A 21,702-nucleotide genomic window follows, 5' to 3' on the forward strand; every position below is an offset into this window, starting at 1 on the left:
AAAGCATTATGTTGTTTAAGATGCATATCATATGAATATTAAATCACGAGAAGCAGCCAGATAAGACTACCAAATTGTCATGGAGATTTCTCCGTGACGGGAACTAAAAATATACACAAATACACTCAAACATGTTATATCTCGCCCATATGCTTTTCATTCGGCTTTCCTTTTTATGGTATTGCGAGTTCTGTTCCAAGCACTTGGGAGCCACGGAGCATGTGACACAAAGGAAGGAAGTAATGCATACCAGTTCCATTCTGAATCATGCTGAGAATTATTTGGAGGTCTTATGAACCAAACCCTTCCCAGAGGAGGCCTTTGCCTTCTGGGCCTGGAGTTACAAGCAGACTTCCACATGAGCCTGGCATTTATGTGGGTTCTGGGGATCTGAACTCTGGTCGCTATACTTGTGCTGAAGTATTTTAACCAATGAGCCATCTAACTAGAGCAACTTCTTCATACATTCTGAAATAATATATTGACTTTCAAGGTTAGTGAGTGCCAAATATTATTGACAAGTAAATTATAAAACATCCATTTTAACTTGAAGCTTCAGGGCCCAATAACCTCTTACTATCCACTTTATGAACCGTAGCTCAAAGGGGAACTCACGTTGGTGACTGACATGTCTTCTGACAGTGAGCAACGTGAGAAACAGGAGGCCATCCTTGCTAGTGGAGGATGGGAAAAGGAGCAAATCTGGATAGGAAAACCTTTTCTCCAAGCTTGCGGGATGAGAAAAGCAAGCAGGTATCTTCCTCCTCCAGTGCCCTGGGCTCCCAGGACTCTGCCAGGGAGAGCATGGAGCATACATTAAAGCAGTTGACTTTGCTCTGCTGTTTCTGTCTGTAGGTAGGTGTGTCCAGGATGATCAATCCCGCCCCACCCCCCACCCCAGCTTCCAAGAACAGACCACGGACATGGGTGGTGGAGAGAACATTGGTGAACATAGAAATGACCATTTCCTGTTCATGTGTTTATTCTGCTTAAATGAAGGAGCGTATAAATAGATGTTCAGGGATGTGCAGAGACCAAGCCACCTTGGAGAAAAAATTCCTAGTGACTGCTGTGGCAATGGCTTGCATTTAGAATTACCTAGGAGACTGAGTCATCTCCAGAGTGGATTAACAGAGGGAAAGACCCTGACTGTGGGTAGCACCGGCTCACTACCACGGGTGGGCGGGTCAGATGGAAGAGAAACCAGAAAAGGAGAAAGCCACCAATCTCTGGTCATGTGACACAAACTGATGCCCCCCCACACCACGCCTTTCCCAATAGGTCATGTATCTGCATAGAAACATGAGAACTAACCAATGCATTGGCTGCACTGCTGCTGATGAAGGCTATGATAGTTTCTAGGCTTGTTGAGAAAAGCCAGCACTGTGACAAACGGGCCACAGACCCTGCAGCTAGGCTGCAGAATGACTTCACTTCTGAAAGGTTCTCCGTGCATTCCTTATCATCAGCCCATTCTTATTTTCAAAGCTCCAGAGGTTTGGTAGGAAAGAATGTGGAGCTGAGGCTCCCCAAGGAGGGTTGGTATCCTGTAAATGAGCAACTCTTTCCAGCTCAGAGACGGTTGAATGAAACAGATGATTTTGGAGGCTGAAGCAGAGTGACAGGTCAGTAGAAGACATAGGAAACACAAGCAGCTGTCAGTGGAAATTCTTGTAACACCCTATAAGAGGATGTGGACAAGATGGCCTGCACAGGTTTCTATGTTTGACTGCTTGATCCCCAGTTAGTGGAACTGCTTAGGAAGGACTGGGAGGCGTGGCTTTGTTGGAGGAGGTGTGGCACTGGGAATGAGTGGGCTTTGAGGTTTCAGAAGCCCAAGCCAGGTCCGGCCTCTCTCTTGCCCTCTTTCTGACTTCTGCTTGCAGATCAGGGTGTGAGCTCTCAGCTGGGGCTCCAATGCTCTGCCTACCTGCTTGCTGCCATGCTTCCTACCAGGCTGATCAGGGGCTTCTCTGAAACTGTAAGCCAGCCCCCAGTTAAACGCTTCTTTGTATAAGACGGAAGCTGGTACCAGGGACAGAAGTATTGCCGTGATGGGCCTGGCCATGCTGCTTGGAGACTAGGAAGACGCAGCACTTTGGACTAGAAATGCAATTGAATGCTGTAACTGGGGCTTAATGGATCTTCCTAGTAGGAACTTGGAAGGTAGTAATGTTGAGAGCACTGTGCACTACGGAGGCCCAGCTCAAGAGGTTTCCGAGGATAACGATATTAACGGCTAAGTACAGACTATTGTAATACCGTGGAAAGGAATGTGCCCCAGTCCTAAAACTCTGCTGTCCTCAGCAGTGGAGATTTCAGGGCATCTAGTATTGACTGTGTTGTGTCACTCTTCGTATGCATATCTACAATGAAAAAGAGCAAGCAAAGCAGAAAGAAACGCAAAACATGCCGTTTGAGGGGAAAGAGACTCGGGAAATGTAATGCTGGACCCGTCTCTGTGCTGAAGGAAATGAGATTTTAAAGGAAGGCCCAGGGCTTGGGATGGGGGCTGGTGGCGGGACAGGGGAGGAAGGGAGGGTTCAGGAACTGGGATTGACATGTAAAACAAGCTTGTTTCAAATTTGAATTAAAAAATTATCAAAGAAAAAAAATTATAACTGGGAAAAAACAAATGTGAAGTAGTTCTATTTTTCTTAAAAAAGAAAGAGGGAAAGAAAGGAAGGAAAGAAGAAAGGGAGAGAGGGAGGGAGGGAGGAAGGGAGGGAGGAAGGAAGGAAGGAAGGAAGGAAGGAAGGAAGGAATAAAGGCCCAGGGAAAAACTCTAAGGAGTAATTTGCTCCTAAAGATCTACAAGAAAGAAAATTCTGTGCACATATAATTCAGGAAAGGGCAGTTTCCAGCGGCAGCAGGCAGCTAAACTTGGCAGTTTCAGCCATGTGGTCCTGGATTTGAGAGTTCATGTGTAAAGGAGTTGTGGAGTCTTCCTCTGTGGTTAAATAGGCCATGTGGCAGGGCAGTCCCAGCTCGGGGACCAAAGAGGCCACTCTGTGGAGCTGTGAAGGTGAACCCCAAGATGTTGGAGACGCATGGGATATATGCCAATCAGAGCTGCATGCAGGCCGTTGAACCAGCCCCCCCAAAAGGTACTGCAGCCAAGAACACTGGAAAAGAGTGGGAAAAGCAAAGGGCTGCCGAGCTCGCCATGCAGCTCCAGGATTTGGAGTTTGCTTTGACCCAGTATGTCCTCACTATGAGTCTTTCCTCCCTGTTAGCATCCACACACACCTTGGCCCTAACCCTTGGGGACCTGGCAGAGCACATCACCCCTGCGTGCATGGCAGGCAGAACCTGTCTCTGTATGCAGGTGCAGAAGGGCCCTTTAAGAGACAAGCTCCACCCACTCCTGCTCTCGCTTGCCTGTGTTCCTCTGAAGAGGCAGGCAGGTCTCTCTCTCTCTCTCTCTCTCTCTCTCCCTTCTCCTTCCCTTCTTCCTTCCTTTCCCCCAATAAAACTTCCCATGTATGTTCTACCTGCATGACATGTTTGACATGTTTGTCTCTTATCCACCATGGGATCCACCAAGGTCCCCCTCCATGCCCCACACCATGCACATATTTTCTTTAACGTTCTAGAGTCTTGAAGAGGAAAACCAGATCTGTTCTCTCACTGCCCAGAACGTCTCCTCTCCTTCAATCTGGCAACTGAGACTGGAACAGTGTATTTGTGTATTGATAGCGGGCCACCTCCTCAGAGACAGGAATGCACACTGTTCTACCAATCAAGCCAGGGACCGATATCACCTATGGCAGAAAACAGCCTTGTGCTCTAGGGTTCAATCTGGCCACCCTCGGGTTGCAAAATGTAGCTACTGGCATCACTTGCAGCCACAACCAAGAGCCAGGAAAGAAAGGCACCTCTGGAGAGGGGGACACCCCTCCGTCCCTGCCTCCAGCCCTCCCATTCTTCCATCTAAGAGCTAGGGGTTCTGAGAAGCCTTTGAAGAGGTACATATCCATCTATTCATTGTTTTCTTCTGGAGAATGCTTACAGCATCCAAAAGATTCTCAATGAACCCCCTGCCCCTGACCAGGCTAATAATACCCAGAGGACACCCTCACCATCAGTTGTGAAGTCCCCTATGCTACATAATATTTTAACAGATGGTGTTTTATCCTCAAGCAAAAAGAAAAAAGTCATAATATTATCACTGGTGGGTTGTTTGTGTTCCAGCAATGTTGCAGCAATAAATCTCTATGATGTGCTAAATTGTAAATTATCATCTGGGTTTTATAAACATATTAAATGTGATGGTTGTAAAAGGGGGTTTTCTTATAAAGTAACAAAGGACACTTTTGCTGCATCATTAACTTGCTGCTTAAATAAATAATTAAGGACCAACTAAACAATTCTATTTGTCCTGACATTTAGAAGCCCCAGTTTCTTTTACTCACCCCTCCCCAAATATGAGGGAACACCATGAATCAGTCACTCCTAAAATGACTGTGGACTCTATCTGTCAGGGTTCGGTCCTGTGGTTGGAGCACTAACCACAAACCAAACCACGAGAAGCCAGAAGGCAGAGGGCTCGGGAAAGCCTAAGGCGGTAGCAGGCTAGTGGACGATGTCATGGCAACGGTCAGCACAGTCCCCAGTACAATGTACAGGGAGATCCGAAGGCCTCTGCAAAGATGCTTAGCACAGAGATGGACACTTGCTCAGCTAGTAGAGTGCTCGACCAAGACACCTAAAGCCCCAGAAAACCAGGTGTGATGCCCAACACTTGCAAGTCCAGTACTGGAGAGATGGAGTCAAAAGGAGGAGGAGCTCAAAGGCACCCTTGCCATGCATAGTGAGTTTGGGGCCAGCCTGGGCTACAAGAGACCTTGTGTCAATTAGCAGAGAATGGACTTGGTCTGTGTGTCTCTCGCGTTGGCTTTCTTTTCCCCAGAGGATTGTGAAACACACTTCTGAAACCTTTACCCATGATGGGCCTTTCTGATCAAAAGTGGGAGCCCGGGAAAGCTACTTACCAGACACAGGTGGCTGGTCACTGGGGGAACCCCCAGACCCAGAGGCTCCCCTCTCCGAGCTCGGAAGCTTTTCATCAGCCTGGTCCTGGGGCTGCTCTCCCGCCTCTGACACACTGGCTGCTGCTTCGCTGGGAAGGCCCATGCTGTAGGCACACTGGGGTAATGGTCCACACTTCAGAGAACCCATAAGGGGCTCGTGGTCCTCTTTAGGAGTGTTCCCACAGCCTGCATAGCCATCTGATGAGTTGGAGCTGGCCACCCAGGGTGGGCAACTGTCACCCTCTATTTCTTTTTTCAAGTACTTTTCAGGGGACCAAGGAGCACAGTCAGTCCTGCGTGGCGGCTCAATGAAGTTGCAGCCTTCAGAGTCAATGGTGCTCTCGGTCCCTGTGAAACACTGGCTTAAACTGTCATTCTCCCCGACCTCCAGAGGCTCCCGGAAAGGGGGTGTGCATTTGCTTCCAGGCTGGATCAGGAACAGGGACTCCTCAGGGGGCTGTGAGGGCCGGCCTGTGTACTCATCCTCCGTGGGAATCTGCCTTGAGAGGTCCCCTTGGGTCTCAACTTCGCTGACCAATGTGAACATCAAGGCATCTCCGCTCCCGGCACAGGGCCCGCCTGCTGCACACACAGGCCCACAGGCGCCAGTTCCATCTTCTGGATAGCACATGTCTTCTGGAAGCATCTTCTCCTCCAGAGTCATGAGGAAGATGCCTTCACACACTTCCCGCTGATTGGAAGTTGTCGAGTGGGCACCGATACAACTGTCAGGTGAGGACTCCTGCAGGTGCGAATTCAGAAGACACTGAGTTATTACATGTTTGCCTACCCACTGCTGCGAAGGGATGGTGCGGACTGTCCACCTTGGCTAGGACAGGTGGCCCACACTCCATGGCTTTATTTATACTGTTTACAATAACAGAGTGTGGGAGAAGTCTCGAAAGGGACACAAACAGAAACGACTGGATCTTTACAGCATCTGCACACTATCCAAGGGAAGAGATAACCCAAGTGACACTGGAGCACATCTGTCTGTAACAAAACAGCAGCAGCATGGGCAAGTGCAGTAGCTCTGTTTGTGGCATGGTTTTAGTTCTGTGTGTCCTGTAACCCAGCAAAGGAGGAAGCATACTGAAAACCAAAGGACTCGGGCGTCGTGCTGGGAAGGGAAGACCTAAGCAGGAAAGGAGGAGATGAGAGCGGACCCTGTGGAATTGGAGCTGAGTTATAGAAACCCAGGCTAATGCCTGCAGCTATATATTATACTTCCAACAGACACGAAGGACAAACTAGAATAACGAACATATTAGTATCAAGTGTGGGTTGGAAAATAGTTAAGTCACTGTTAAATTTTTGTTGTTTAATTTTGGATTTGTGAGACAGGGTTCTGTGTAACTGAGACTGGCCTTACTAGGGAATACAGGGCGACTCTGAACTTCTGATCCCCCTGCCTCTACCTCCTAGGTGCTTGGATTAGAGACAAGTACCTCCACACCGTTTATTCTCTGCAGGGTTTTGTGCCTGCTAGGTAAGCACTCTTTTAACACGACCAGAACCACGTTTGAACAAATGAATACATTCATTGACTTATGTATTTACTCACTGTAGAGGGGAGTGAGTGGGACATGAGCATGCATTGCTTTCTCCATTTTAGAAAGATGCATTTTTAATTTTGATTTGTGTGTGCGCGTGAGTGTGCGCTTGTGCAGCTGAGTCTAGGTGTCCTAGCGGGCCACAAGAGGGCGTAGGATCCCCTTGCACTGCAGCTGCCTAAGTGAGTGCTGAGAACTGAATTGAGGCCTCTGGAGGAGATGCACTTGATCTAAACTACTGAGCAGATTGGGTTTCCTTTAGCTTTTCATTTTTGGTAAATCACTGTTTGACCAAGACTATTTTTAAGGAATGCCCATTTAGGTATTTAAGAACAGAGGAATACACCATCTCTGTTCACTCCAAAGTGATCACAGACTCACTTGATTCACAGAAAGAGCCAAGAAGAAATTGGCGTGATAAATTGCAAGCCACCCGTGAATTGGGCATCAGGCATCAGGCCTTTCATTTCAATAGCCTTAACACTTTTCAATATTTGCTGGCATTATGACAAAGGAGATTTATTAAATAACTACAGAGTAAAGGAAAGTCACAGATGGTTCCTCCTAGGAATCTGCAGCAGGTGACCAAGGTCAGTTCGTAAAAATACCTACACAGAGACAATAGAACTGGAATAAAGACTGTTGTCTGTCTCGGGGATAGTGCACTTTCCCAGCATGGGTAAAGATCACTCAGTGTCCAGCCTGGCGTCAGGGAAGGGGTGGGAATGTGGCCTGATGAAGAGGTTGGGCACTGACTTATCCAACAGGGGTCAGTTCTGGGATGAAGGTTTCACTGTCTGGTAAGCGGAGTGCTCCACAGTCATTGGTTACAGCTCTGAACACTGCAGCAGGACTTAAAGAAGGCCCTAGTAAACACTTTTACCTTATTTCCACTTAGGGTTCTGCAAGTGTCATTGACCCAGTTCCACAAATTAGCTGGAAAAAAAAAAGCAAAGATAAGAACTTCATGTTATAATTTTCTCCTTATTTTAATGTACATTTTATTTTATATATTTAACTTATGTAGCATGATGTGACAGGATAAATATAGATGGCAAAGTGGTTACTGTAACAAAACGGATCAACTTATCCATCTTGTCAAATGGTGATTTGTGTATGGCGAGAAGAGCTAAAATCAACTCAATCAGGAAAACTTTTCCTACAGCACAATATTCCTCTCTGGGAGTGTTTACGCTATGCTATACACCTGCTACTATAGCCTTTGACCTCCATCTCCCATTCCCTTCCTCCTGACCCTGCTCATCACTGCTTCATTCTCTTCTCCTGTGTGTTTGACTTTCTCCCATTTTAGATAATTCTGCGTAAACATGCTCACAGTAAGGTATTAGCATTCCTAAGCGAAAGTATTTGATTATAATCCACCCAGGGCTGGGGATGAAGCTCCATGGCAGAAAGCATGTCTGGCATGCACAAAGCTCACACAAAGCTCGAACAAAGCTCACACAAAGCTCTGGGCTCCACCTCAGCAACAACAGGACTAGTATATGGCTCAGTGGCACAGTACTTGCTTAACAAAAGCAAAAACCTGGGTTCGATCTTCAGCACAGGGATGGGAGTCAATCAACCAAATAATAAATTAGCCGATCTAAACATTCTGAAGGCATTTTACTTTTTAACAAAAACAGAACTTGCTGATCTCTAGAAAGAAAAACACTGTCGAAGCTAATTTTTGCCAACTTGACCCAAACCTGAACACCTAGGAAGAGGAATTTCCTCCTCAACTAAGGAATTTCCTCCATCAGATTGGCCTGTGGGCTATATGAAGGAATTGCCTCCATCAGATTGGCCTGTGGACTGTCTGAGGGACATTCCCTTGATTGCTGATTGATGTGGGAGGAAGGGCCCAGCCTATTTCGAGCAATGCCATCCCTGGGGAGGAGAGTCTGGGCTGTCTGAGACAGGTAGCTGAGGAACTAGAAAGATGGCTGGGGAGTTAAGAACACTGGCTGCTCTTCCAGATGGCCTGGGTTCGGTTCCCAGCACCTACATGTAGTCTCGCAACCATCTGTAACTGTAGCCCCACAGGATCTAATGCCTTCTTCTGGCTTCTGAGGGTGACGTGTGGTGCACAGACTTCCATGCACATCAAACACCCGCACACATAAATTTTAAAAGATTTTAAAAAGAAAGGTAGCTGAGCAAGCCATGTCAAACAAGCCAGAAAGCAGCATTCCTCTGAGGCTTCTGCTTTGGTTTTGGCCTCCAGGTCCCTGGCTTGAGCTTTTGTCCTGATTACTGGACTGCAAAGTGTGAGTTGGAAAGACAAACACAGGAGCAAACAAACACCTTTCCCTTCGAAGTTACTTTTGGTGATGGCGTTTATCATAGCAAAGGAGACCAAACTGGGACCCACTAATAACCCATCAATCACCTGTGGACACAGCTGGGTCTGCTGTGAGCCGTTAGACCACAGGTAATCTCATTCCCTCATATTGTGCATATGAGGGGCAAGGTAATCAAGAGAGGGGGACAAAGAAGGTGCATCTGTGACAATAATAGGAAAAGATAAAGTTTTCTCCCATCCCATATGAAAATCCAACACTTTCTTCACTATAAACACCCAAGTCAGGAGCTGCAGATTCTTGCAGGTTTGTTTTTGCCTGAATATATACATGTGACAAGCATGCCGATACGTAGGTTTGCATGTATGTATGCTGTGCTGTATGTGTATATGAATGCTCATCTGTGTGTGGCTATTCATGTGTGTGTGTGCCTATTCGTGTGTGTGTGTTTGACACCAGGCATTTTAGTGAGTCACTCTCCACCTTATACACCAAAGCGGGGTGTCTCACTTAAACCCAAGGCCCACTGGTACAGATAATCTAGCTAGCCAGCTTGCTCAAGGGGCGTCTTCTAATCTCCACAGCCTCAAGTGCTGGGGTCACAGCTGGGAAGTGTGGAAGCAGCCCTCTGCAGGACACCCTGCGAATGATTCCTGCTGTGTCTTTTGACAAAGTGTGAACTCATCACCAGCGCTGAGGATCAAATCCACAGCATTCCTTATGCCAGGCAAGCACCTTACCACTGCGCTATAGCCTCGGCCCTTGGACTTTTGGTTTGAAAGACAGGATCTCCCGATGTTGCCCAGACTAGCCTTAAGCTCCTCTCCTGCCTTAGCCCTCTGAGTTCCAAGACTACAAGCATACGGCTCAACAAGGTGTGCTTTACTTGTTGAACCTCAGTCTGACCCCCCAAAAAGAGAAAGCCAACTCCACAACGTTGTTCTTAGGGTTCTACATGTGTGTCGTGGCACACGCACCCATACACACATCATGAACACACAATAAGTAAAAGTTTTCTAAAAAGATTATGATATATCTGGAAAAAAAACTAAAGAAGCTTGGCATTCCTTCATTAAAAGCAAAACAAACAAACAAACAAAAACCACTTTTAGCAGTGTCATATAAAAGTCAAACACGATGTGATGTTTAAAAATGCTATCCACCTTTTTGAAGATATTCCCAAGAAATGAAGTAACATTGGTTTCTCTATTTTAAAAAAAATAAGCCCATAAACTCCAACAATACACAGTCATCTATTTTCATAATTGTAGAGTCACATTTCAAAATAGTATTCCAATCAAAATTCCCCATGTAGACATTTATCTGCGATTTGTCGGTATTGGATGGGCACATTCACAGGGGATACTACAGGGTTAACGCCGAGCCCCTGCGTATCAGGGATGCACAGAGATACAGTGTGGGCCCCCAGCAGCGACACAGCAGCTATAGCAGAAGGCGAATGCTGTGTACTTACATACAGGCAGACACAACATTGTCCTTCGGTTTCCATCATTATTGTTGCTAGAACAAAGACTCAGGCACAGGGTCCTCAAGAAGAGCTGCCAGTGCTCTTAACTCCAGCCCCATAAGTAAGAAATTTAAAAAGCAGATTCCATGACAGTCAGGGAGGGACAAAATGCTCATCTCCCATGATGCTTCCCTGGAAAATACCCACCACAGACACAGTACCTGTCAGGGCTTTCCCTCCCTTCCGGTAGTAAACGCCAAAGACGATGGCAGCAACTAACACCACAGAGACGAAGAGGAGCAGAATGATGAGACTGGGCAAGTAAATCTGGGCTTCTGTGGTGGAAGAAAACACAGGGTTAAAGATTATTTCATCTTACCAAGTTAAAAGATGATAAAGTCCTGTAAATCCAACCCAAGAATCAATGATGCAGGTGTCCAGGTAACCAGAATGGAGAACTCCTCACCCAGAAGGGCGGAGAGTTCTCGCCCATCAGAGGACACACACCATAGCTAACCCGCCCTGCTCAGGGGCCTTCCCTCCAGGAGAGGCCAGCCCAGGCCCATCGGCCCATCTCTGCTTGAGGATGAGTTGGATGCCATCCACTGTGCTGTACTGGTTCATCTCTCTGAGTTTGTCATTCCACACCTGCTGTTCTTGTTCGCAGCCTTATTGTTGCTCTGTGGCCTGGTTCTCTGCATGTGAGGAAGGTCTTTCCCCAGGCTGCTTGCTTCTGAGGTGCAGCCCGCCACATGGCCACTCCCCCAAAACAGCCACACAGAAGCCTCTGCTGGCCAGAGACTTTTCTGTCAAGCTTTCAAAACCATAGTTAGCTTGATTTAAAAATGCTCAGAGATAATCACAGCCAGATCTAACAAGTGGCTTTCTTTGGCTTGATCAAAACCTCCACTAAGACTCCCTCACTCTGATCATCACCTCCTACCACACCTGGGAGTTGGCATCAACATTTATGTTTATACCCTAACCCTAACTCCTTATAAAAAAAAATATTATCAATTAACCTAGCATGTAGAAAGGCACTAGGTAAAATCTATGGGGGGGGGGGGAGAGGTTAGAGAAGAAGAAAGGAAAAGAAAATTTGGAATTGGGGAGGAGAGTTGGAGAGATGACTCAGCACTTTGCTCTTCTAGAGGACCCAGGTTCAATGGCCAGCACCTACGTGGTGGCTCACGTGACTGTCTATAATTCCTGCACTGGGGATCCAACACTCTCTTCAGACCTTCTTGGGCATGTGAATGCATGTCACTCACAAGTATAAATGGTTACCAAACACCCATATGCATAAAATAAGCATATATTTTAAAAGGAAAAGAAGAAGCTCATACTGTTTAAAACCAGACAAAACAAAACGGTGAGGCTGGAGAAATCGCTCAGCAGTTAAAAGCACTGGCTGCTCTTTGAGAGGCCCTGTGTTTGATTCCCAGCACCCACAAGGCAGCTCACAACTGTGTGCAGCTCCAATGCCAGAGGATCCTAGGCCCTCTTCTGGCCTCCTTGGGCAATGCACATAGGTGGTGTACAAACACATAAAATAAAAAAAGAGTAAGTCTTTTGAGCAAATAAAATGCTGAGGAAAAAAGAAAATATAGTGAAAGCACAAATGGAACCCTGCAGCCACAGCTTGTCATTCTAGAGGGGCCACCCTGGGCCATGTGTCGCCCACAGGCTCTGCTCGGCATACCCTTGGGTGGTTTTCTCAGGGTCAGAGAAGAGCTGCAGACCACATCTGATTTCTTCGTCCCAGGGTGTGCTTCTATCCTTCCAAGGAGGGTACAGCTGTGAGGAAAAAGCAGTCAGTGGCTGTGGGTCAACACTTAATTTCAAAAACCATGTCATACTGGGCTAGACCGGCAGCTCCTTCAGGAAGGGAGGCCATATCTTCCTGGAGGTATGACTCCACAGCCTTGCCCGGGGGGAGCAGAAGTCCTCAGAGGAGGGTGGAGTGCTTGGGGAAAGAGTCTACTGAGAGCTCAGTGGGCAAGAGAGAAGACGGACTTGGGGAAAGAGGACTTCAGACGCTGAGAGCGTCTCGATGAGTGCAATTCTGAAGGTGGAAAATACAATCTCCTCAACATAAAACCTAAACAAAATGCATCGGGATACAGCATTTCGTAAGAACCACTGAGTCACACGTGGTGTGGTACACTGTGACCCTGACAGTGGGGGGGGTTGCTGGGCGGCATAGTGAGACCCTGTCTGAAAGCAGTGAATGGCGGGAAGAGGAGAAACAGGCGTAAGCGCAGCAGCTTGTGGGATGGCTACTGTGGGCTTCCTAAAAAGAAAGAACGCATTTGGAACTGAAGACTCATTGCGTTTATCACTAGTATTAAACAACAGGATGGAAAGAGCCCAGGAGTCTGTTCCATGTAACCCATGTGTGGTGCTATACTGTACGTTAGCCTAGCATCTCTAACCCCAAATCCAACAGTCAAAACGTGAGACTCTTAGGACGCTGACATGAAATCCCAGTTAGGAAATCAGACATCACGAAACTAAGTACATGAAAGTACTTAGAGTACAAAATAGCCTTCAGACTATGAATAAGGTGTACATGAGAGACAACACAGTTCTGTGTTTAGGCCCGGCACCCTTCCCCAAAAGTTCTCAGTATGAATGTAAAAGAACCTGAAATACGCCTCAAGCATCGGGTAAGGGATGCTCATGGTGTATACGCACTATCTTTATAAAAATTATCCCTGCAGAAAACTCAGAACTGCTTAAATGGCTGCCGGGTGAAAGTCAGTATATAAATTTTGCTGCATTTCCCCATTGAAGTACACAGCAGTTTTAAGAAGCCACCATTTCCCAATTCAGGGTACAAAAAAAAAAAAAAAAAAAAATCATCAGGTAACTCCTTACATTCAAAGCCCTGGGTTCATCCTTAGCAACAAAAATAATAAATAAACCTGAAATTAAAATATCGATGGGATAAAATCAAAGACACAGATGAACCAGGGTTATGTGACTTGCAAAGAGCTTCAAGATTATCCAAGAAAACCCAAAGCATTTGCAGTGTACACACACTTACACACTTCCAGATGAGTAAGCCAGTGATGAGGGGATGTAGGAGTGGTGAGTGACAATCACATACACATATGCCTAGCATATCTGGGGGCCTTACATTCCACCTGTAGTAGCCCACCCCACCCCTGCCCCAGACAAAGAAGTCATAAAAAATTTCAACTAAATCAAGTTAGGTGAAGGAAAGAGAAGCCGGAACTGAAGGTCATTTATTTCTGAATCTGAGAAGTGGCACAAAGCTCTGACACATATTGGCTCCCACAGCCAGCTTGTCAGGCTTGTCCCCTACTGTGGCTGGCGACAGACTTTTTCCAAGAGGAAGTCAACCTGACACACTGAACCAGCCTCTTCCACCCAGAGCGGCCGAGCCTGACAGGTCCTAATGTGAGCCCGTCCGTGGGTTTCTGCATGGTCACTTACTTGGTCCAGGGTCTGCATTTGTCCGTGGATGAAAAGACATCTGAGAAGAAGCCTAGGAGGCAGGGCGTGCACACCGTATCCATGTTGAGCTGCACTGTCACACACACAAAAGCCAACAGATAAAACAAGGAGATACCTAGAGATCGGCCATTACCCATCTTCCCCGTGCCTGCCTGGCCACCTGTATTGCCTGCCTTCAGCTCCCCCAGGCTTGCGTGGAGGAAGTGCTTACAGATTACGTTCAGAAACTGGCTTCATGTCAGGCCACTGAGACTACAGCTGATGTCCGGCTAAGTCCAACTTTGCCTGATCTTTTACTGTTCAGAACCAAGCATTTCCCCATAGGTGTTATGGGGCTGCGTTTTTTGTTGTCTGGCTATTTCCGGCCTTCATGGCTACATCAGCTTTCAACTGCAGGCAAATGCGGTGTCATCCCCGCCTTTAAGGGAAATGTGTCCCTCCAAAAGCAAGCTATCACATTACTCTAAATTACTCTTTGGGGGGGGGGGGCTGGTATTTGAAACATTTCTGGTCCCAAGCATTTGGGGCTATATGACACTATTCACCACAAAAGTCATTATTTCAAATGGCAGAATAACTGAAATGCATGTCAACTGTTAACTTATTAAATACATGACGGTACCAGGCCACTTCAGCTTCATGTCACCAGGCTAAGGAGCTGTAATGGTTACTATACTTGTTACGCCCTGAGGGGAACTTCATAAGTCTCTTCCTCCTCAACCAATGATTGGTGTTCAGTTTTTCTACCAAGCCTGACACAACGACCTTTTAGGCCTATGACCTCTGCTAGGACTGGTTGTCCATAGCACAGAAGTAACTATAGATAATACAAAAGCAAATGGATCGGGCTGTGCCCCAAGAAAGCATAAATGCAAATGATGCGATAGTGTGGGTCTTGCTTCATCCCCAGCACTCAGAACAGAAGGCTGACCCTGCCTAGTAAGCTTCATTCTGCTCTCATATATCTCCTAAGCTAAATTAGCAACGTGAGAGATGCCTCCAGCTTTCTGTGTCTCCGATCTTTATTGCATTGGCACACAATGATTTGGTAGACACAAATGAACAATTCTGAGTACAATGTCAAGCCAACATTGGCCACTGGCTAGTGCCAAACCCACAAATGACTTTTGAGATTAGTAGCACTTCCATAATTTATTTTTATGATTACAAACCTAAAATAAGAAATTAAAATTCTGGGTACATGCCTGATAGAAAGTATATGTTGGATTTCTGTAATTTGGCAATAAAAAAGATGCACTGACACACTGACAGGCTGTGAAACAATTGTAACAATGCCATTGCCAAACTAACATTAATTGAAACAGCATTTTAAAGGATGAACAAGGGGGGTAGGGTTTGTTTCTCAGCATCCCACATCAGTCAGCTTCCAGCTGCCTGCAATGCCAGCCCAGCTCCAGAACTCCAGGGATCCATCCAAGGCCTCTGACCTCCTCCAGCACTGGTATTCATGCACACACACACGCATGCGCACACATGCACTCACACACACACACACACACACAGATAGAAAGAGAGAGTACAGTACAGATTTTTTTTTTAAAGATGAACAAAGGATGGATGAGATAAAGATGCTTGACCCCAAATCTGATGACCTGGGATCCACATGATAAAGAGATAAAACCAACTCCCACAAGTTGTTGTCTGATCTCCACTAATGGGCTGTGGTGTACACACACACACATACACACACACACATACACACACACACACACACACACACACATTACAAATTAAAAGAGTAATGCAATCTAGAAGATTCTGAGAAGGGTTCAGGGACATTACTTTCCATTCACTTGACCCACTAGTGGTACCGGGAAGGTCCCATTTCCCTTTTTACAGCCAGGCTTCTCACACTAGCCCAACAACTTACACTTCCATCTGCCTGAACCCCTCTGTGAACCATATCTTGGCTATGCTAAACTGAGCCAGGACTTGAAATACTGAGGACCACACAGCAGCACTCAGAGCAGCCTGGGCCTGTTTCTCTTTCCATCCTGACCCAGAGTAAGCATGTGGTCCTCATGGGACTGTTTAGTTTTGGCATACGTGAATTTTATTTTTCAGGGTCTCTTATAACCCAGGCAGGTCTCAAACTCACTAAGTATCTAAGAATGACCTTGACTTCCTTCTGTTCACTGCCAGGATTACAAGTGTGTACCACCACACCAGATTCTGCTCCATACTGTGGATCAAATCCAGGGTTCTGTGCATGCTAGGTACCAACTGACAAAGATATCCCCAGCCTTGTGGAAATCCATCTCCCTCATATCCACCTACTGTCAAAAATACACCATTTCCAAGGGTTCAAGGCAGAGGAAATCGTTAGGTTTCAGACCCTGGACAAAGGCTGACTGAACTGCCTATTAAACAGATCAAAAGTGATGCTGGCCACCAGAGGTTTCTCCCAGCATCCATCCTCAGTCCTTACTGGTTACAGGGTCCTCCCGGCTGCCATACCCCACCCCTACCCTGAAGTCTCCTTGGCTGCCCCCCCCCCCAACCAGGCTCTTTGGTATAGAATCCAGACATTTTGGTCACATCTGTCCTTTTTACCCTTTTACCTTCCTGGCTTCTAGGTTTCCCGGCTCTCCCCTCTGCCCCCTCCTCACATGGCTTAGATCAGAGTCATGTTCACTCTGAATTCGTCTCTGCCTCTGGCTACCCTCTCCCTCATATCTACACTAAACCTTCCCCCCATGACCTAGGCACAGTCATGCCCTCCTTTTTATTTGGGCAGCACCCTAGTTCACAAAGGTGGTAAATCTGGAGCAAGGCCAAAGGTGGTATCTACTCTGGGAGCAGAATCTGGAGGGAGCTGGCTGCGGTAGCGAGGTTTGTCTTTACTGGTTAAAAACTCAAGCTGACTTTTCCGAGAGAGCATGTGCGGTTGAGTCAGGCGCTGATGCAGAGGCCCACAGCACTAGCTAGACACATTCTTCCATGCGGACTCAAATGAATAATATCTCAGTCCTCCCAGCCCTGTCCAAGTAGGCTGGCTTTACGTGAAGGGCTGGCAAGCATAAGCAATCACTTGTTGCACCCTGAAACCTGCTTTGTAACACTTCCTAGAAGCCGGGAGAGTGAAGAGCTCCCAAAAGCATTTTCGCAAGTCAAAAGGGTCCGTGCTTCTTTGCTTTCAACAAAGCTGAGGGACACAGCGGAGTTCTCAGATGACAGAACATTAAAAACAGCCCCAACCTCACTTTGTGAGCAAGGATGTCACTCAGAAGGTTCCAGGGGAGCCTTGAGTGCTTCTCGGCAGCCACATCGGCAACTCAGAAAGTGAACACTGATTGACATACCCAGCCCCAACACAAACATCGGGGCCATCTCCCTCTTACAGTTCCAAAGCTGCAAATACGTATTTGTACATGTTACATACATAGTAATGAGCATGGTGACAGCTCAACCCAGGAAAAAAACCCTCAATACCCTGTGAACCTAAGTCAAATTAAGTTTTTTTTTTTTTTAAAAGCAGATTTCAAATTAGTCCTTATATGAAGGGATGTGAAGAGGTAACTGAGAAAGGCCTTCCAAGCACAGAGAAGGAGGCAATTCTGAGTGGAAGGGGGATGGGCACAAAGACAAGTGTGTGAATGTTCCAACCGTCAGGCTGAGTGGTAGTCAGGACAGAATGGATTTTACAGTCCAGCATCTGGTGTGCGTAGGTGTGGGTCAGAAGGCCTCAGGGCCTGCCTCTTCTGTGTTAGGCCAAGTTTCTCACCGGCCTGGAGCATTGCCTAGGCTAGCTGACCGGCCTGCTCTGGTGACACCGATGTCCTGGCTTCCCCTCTTGCTGGAGCTGGGCTCAGCTTTTAATGTGAGTTCTTGGTCTAGCTCAGGCTCCCAAGCCTGTGAAAGCACTCCATAGGCAGAAATGTCTCCCCAGCCCTCCACTGTCCGCTTTCAAATTGCTACTGCAACTATAATTCCCCAACAGCTAAGTCTTTAGGAGCTCTTTAAATCTGAAATTACTATCTGCCAATGACAATTTACAGCGTGTCCAGAGGTGCGCACCTCCTTCTAAGAGGCTGCATGCCTTTTAGTGCCTTGGAGGATCTTTGCACGATACTATTGGTTACTTAGTGGGGACCCTCGGGTCTCACAGACTGAGACCTGTTGCCACAGAAAAGGAGGAAGGGGTAGGGGAATTTGGGATGACTGCCCATGTGCCGTTCGAAGCTGGGCTAAACTGGTTCCTCATAGGCATCTGGGTTCCCTGGAGCACCCTTGATAGAGCTGTGACCAATCCCAGAAAGCCTCTGGGCAGAGGTTAACAGTAGGGCTCTGTAGGATGGTAGGCAGCACATCCACACCCAACCATGCCTTACAGGGATGCTGGGCTCCGAAGCCTGGCGCACACTCCATGTTGCGGCGGCAGCATTCACAGTCTGGGTTCCAGTGGTAGCCAGCGGTGCAAGCGCAGCGCCGTGGGGCCGTGTGGTTGCCAGGGTCCACTGCCACCAGGGCCTTGCCTGTGGGAGACAAGAGACATCAGGGACCAGCAAGGGGCAGGAGACACAGATGCACTGTCCACCGGTGCACCGTCCCCACCCAGCTCCAAACAGCTGCATCTGGTGGCCAACAGAGTGACTCACTGGGTTTGAGGAACTCCAGAGTTCCTTCCTGCACTTCCTTGTTGGTAGGAAACCATCCAACAGACCCCTTCCTTCCTAGTAATTAGGAGTTGTGTGGGCTCTGGAGTTTTATGCTAGTGGGTTTTATTAATTGTTTTTAGAAATGCCCAGCTGCTTGGTTTTTTAAATTTTTTTTTAATTTAGTTTATTTATTTATTTATTTGTAAAAAACTACGGAGTTGATGGGGATGTGAGTCCATACTGTGGTCCTCAAGGGCTGTGGGGCACTCAGTCAAGAGACAAAGCACAGAAGCAGGCAGCAGTGTGTCTGTCCTGTGGGCCAGGGTCACCCCCCTACCTCCCCACAGACACACACACACACACACTGGAATACGACATGGGAATTTAGTTATATTGTAAACTGGGTGCCCAACACACACAAATCATCCCTGTTGCTCGGTTGACATCAATTCCCTTGTTCACACAATTTCTACTGACACTTGCAGTGTGTTTGTAGTCATCCCTGGACACACCCTTGGAGTCACTCTACACAAGGGCCTCTGGAGGATTGTCTTCCTCCATCCCTCTGCCTCCTCCTTCCAGGAGAGTGCTGGGGATTGAAACCACAGCCTCTCACACTGCAGTAAAGCATCCTCTGAGCTAACAGGTTCCCAGCAGAATGAGCATCCTTGCCACAGTCTATGAAGAGCAGTTTTCTATCCTTGGGCTTTTACTTGGCGACACCTTTATTTTCAATGGCCCTATGTGCAGTGATGTTTTGTGTTGCACATACGAGAAGACAGTGATGTGCCCTGCTCAGAAAACATACTTGGTATAAAGTTTGAGTCTTGTGCTGAGTCAAGGAAGCCTATCTAGTAAAGAGTGACGCACAGGACAAGGGTGGTTGTGCGTGAGACAAAGGCCTCTCTCTGATCAGGGGCTTGGGGGAATCTAGGCCTGGATTCTCGTAGGAGCTGTGACTGATTCAGAACTCGCTACTCACTGATTGTGGTGACTTCATAGACTCCAGCTACCATGAACTGTACAGGTGTGCACACGCACGTGACATGAAGTCATGCCATTGTTTAAACCGCCCAGGTGGCGGGAGTGGCGGCTCACTGGTTAGGAGCCCGCACACAAGTTGCGGAGCATCTGAGGTTCTACTCCAGGTACCCATGTCCTCCAGGGGATTTGACCTTTATTTGGCTTCCTTGGGCACCTGCACACATGAACATAACACCCTCTATATACATACACGTAATTAAAAATAAAATGAATCTTTAAAAAAGGAACAAACAGGTAAAAAATACTGAAAGGCCCCATCTAATCTGGATTTTCTATGTGGCCCCTGTACCTTAACTTCCAAGGGGAACAAGAGAAGGGGAAAATCAAAACCTGTTTCTTCCTTCCCTGCCAATCAGGAAGAGGCTTTTTAGACCTAAGCATGAGCCCCGTTTGCCCTTGTACCCACTGCCCAAACCCTTGCAGCACAACGGGCGATTGTGCAGAAACATGTACCTAGTACATGTAAGCATAAAGGAGCACACACCACTTCCCTGTAAAATACTACAGGGTCCTGTGCAAGTGTCCGTGAATGGGGGTGGCGACACTTTGAGAACATTCTGATGTGCTCAGTGCCCAGCTTTCATTCATTTTGGCAATAGACAGGATGAATTGTTATTTCCAACAGACGGCAATGAGTCAAGGTCATCAAAGGAAATAAGGTCTTAATCAGATGCGTGTGCCTGTGGAGTTTCCACAGCACTTTCTCCACCCTAGTCTGCCAGCTGTCTCAGACACACTGGGGGGAAGGAGAGCGTTCAGAAATGCTTATTTCCTAGCAGTGCTCCATAGGGATATATCCTATAAAGATCAAGTCACTAATAACGGAGTTCCTTTAGTACCACCCCTAAATAAAATGTCCCACTAGGTGACAGAGAGGGCTTGGAGTTTAAGAGCATTTGCTGTTCTTCCAGAGGACCCAAGTTCAGTTCTTACTGCCCACATCAGAGGGATCTGATCTTGGGCGGGCGCCGTGTGTGTGTGTGTGTGTGTGTGTGTGTGTGTGTGTGTGTGTGTGTGTAAGGACTGATGACAGTCTGGGCTCACTCGGTGTGATAATCTGAGCACCCACAGTGTTTGCAACAAGCTGAGCACCTCAGACACATTCATGAGGTCATCATGTCGATGCAAATGCCCAGGTCCAGCCAGGATTCTGAAAGTTACAAGCACTTAGCGCGCCCTTTCGGTTTGTGTTATGTTTCAGGGAAACAAAGAAGTGACAGGGAGGAGCCTTTAATCCCAGCACTACAGAGGCAGAAGCAGGTGCATCTCTGTGAGTTCAAGGCCAGCCTAGTCGATGGAGAGAGTGCCAGGATAGCCAGAGCTATTACACAGAGAAACCCTGTCTCGAAAAACCAAAAACGAAAGGAAGAAGGAAAAGAAAGAAAAAGAGAAAGCGAGAGAGAGAGAGAGAGAGAGAGAGAGAGAGAGAGAGAGAGAGAGGTGACAGGTGACAGAGAGAGTTTCTATAAAGCATCTGACTAATAAAGAAAGGAGACAGAATCTACCACCAATGTCTGGGAAGTCTGGGTTCCCTCATGAAGACAGATCTAGTCAGACTTGAGCACACACCTGCAATCCTGGCACTTCAGAGGCAGAGGGGCAGAGGCAGAGGCAGAGAGATGGGGTAGAGGGGCAGAGGGGCAGATGCAGGAAGATGGAGGCCAGGCTATATTGGAAGCCTCTATATGTAAAATATCAAGAGTTAGTGATATCGCTTAGAGGTAGATCATCTGGCTGGCATGTATAGGCCTTGAAGTTGATCCCCAGGACTAGGGAATAATATCCAACCCATATTTATCATAGTGAATATTACAAAAATAAAATTCCCACTCTTATTCATATGAACTATACAAAGATGAAGGGCTTTTGCCAGATCATAGCTGAAACAAACCAGTATTCTATCAGCCTTCTAAGTTTAATGTGCAATTCAAGAAATACCAAGGAAAGAGTATGATAAAGGACACCAGGGGCTGCAATAATTAAACCCACAACAGTAGCTCCTCTAGGGGAACATGGTGGATGCTTTAGTACTTAGAACAAAAAATGGAAAAGAGAGAAAAGAACCTCTTAGGGCATCCATGAAACATAGTTATATCCTGATTCCTAAACATAAGCTATATTTTATAAAATGGAACTGAGCATGGAAAAGTAGTCCTACAGTTTCAGTAGTGAGGGTCAGGCCATCCTGAACTACAGAGT

At 47.0% G+C, this 21,702-nt stretch overlaps 1 protein-coding gene across 1 annotated transcript in view; it reads right to left on the reverse strand.

The window, feature by feature from the left end:
* Positions 1 to 21,702, reverse strand: part of Tnfrsf11a (TNF receptor superfamily member 11a) — a 57,049-nt gene that overhangs the window by 6,062 nt on the left and 29,285 nt on the right. Inside the window, exons 4-9 of the mRNA XM_051203913.1 lie at positions 18,193 to 18,336; positions 13,820 to 13,913; positions 12,060 to 12,154; positions 10,579 to 10,692; positions 7,470 to 7,522; positions 4,995 to 5,775 (exon numbers count right to left, since the gene is read on the reverse strand). Of these exons, the coding sequence (XP_051059870.1) occupies positions 4,995 to 5,775; positions 7,470 to 7,522; positions 10,579 to 10,692; positions 12,060 to 12,154; positions 13,820 to 13,913; positions 18,193 to 18,336 (1,281 nt within the window). The remainder of the gene's footprint in view (positions 1 to 4,994; positions 5,776 to 7,469; positions 7,523 to 10,578; positions 10,693 to 12,059; positions 12,155 to 13,819; positions 13,914 to 18,192; positions 18,337 to 21,702) is intronic.

Source organism: Phodopus roborovskii, unplaced genomic scaffold (assembly GCF_943737965.1).
Source record: "Phodopus roborovskii unplaced genomic scaffold, PHOROB, whole genome shotgun sequence".
In the NCBI taxonomy this organism is placed as follows: Eukaryota; Metazoa; Chordata; class Mammalia; order Rodentia; family Cricetidae; genus Phodopus; species Phodopus roborovskii.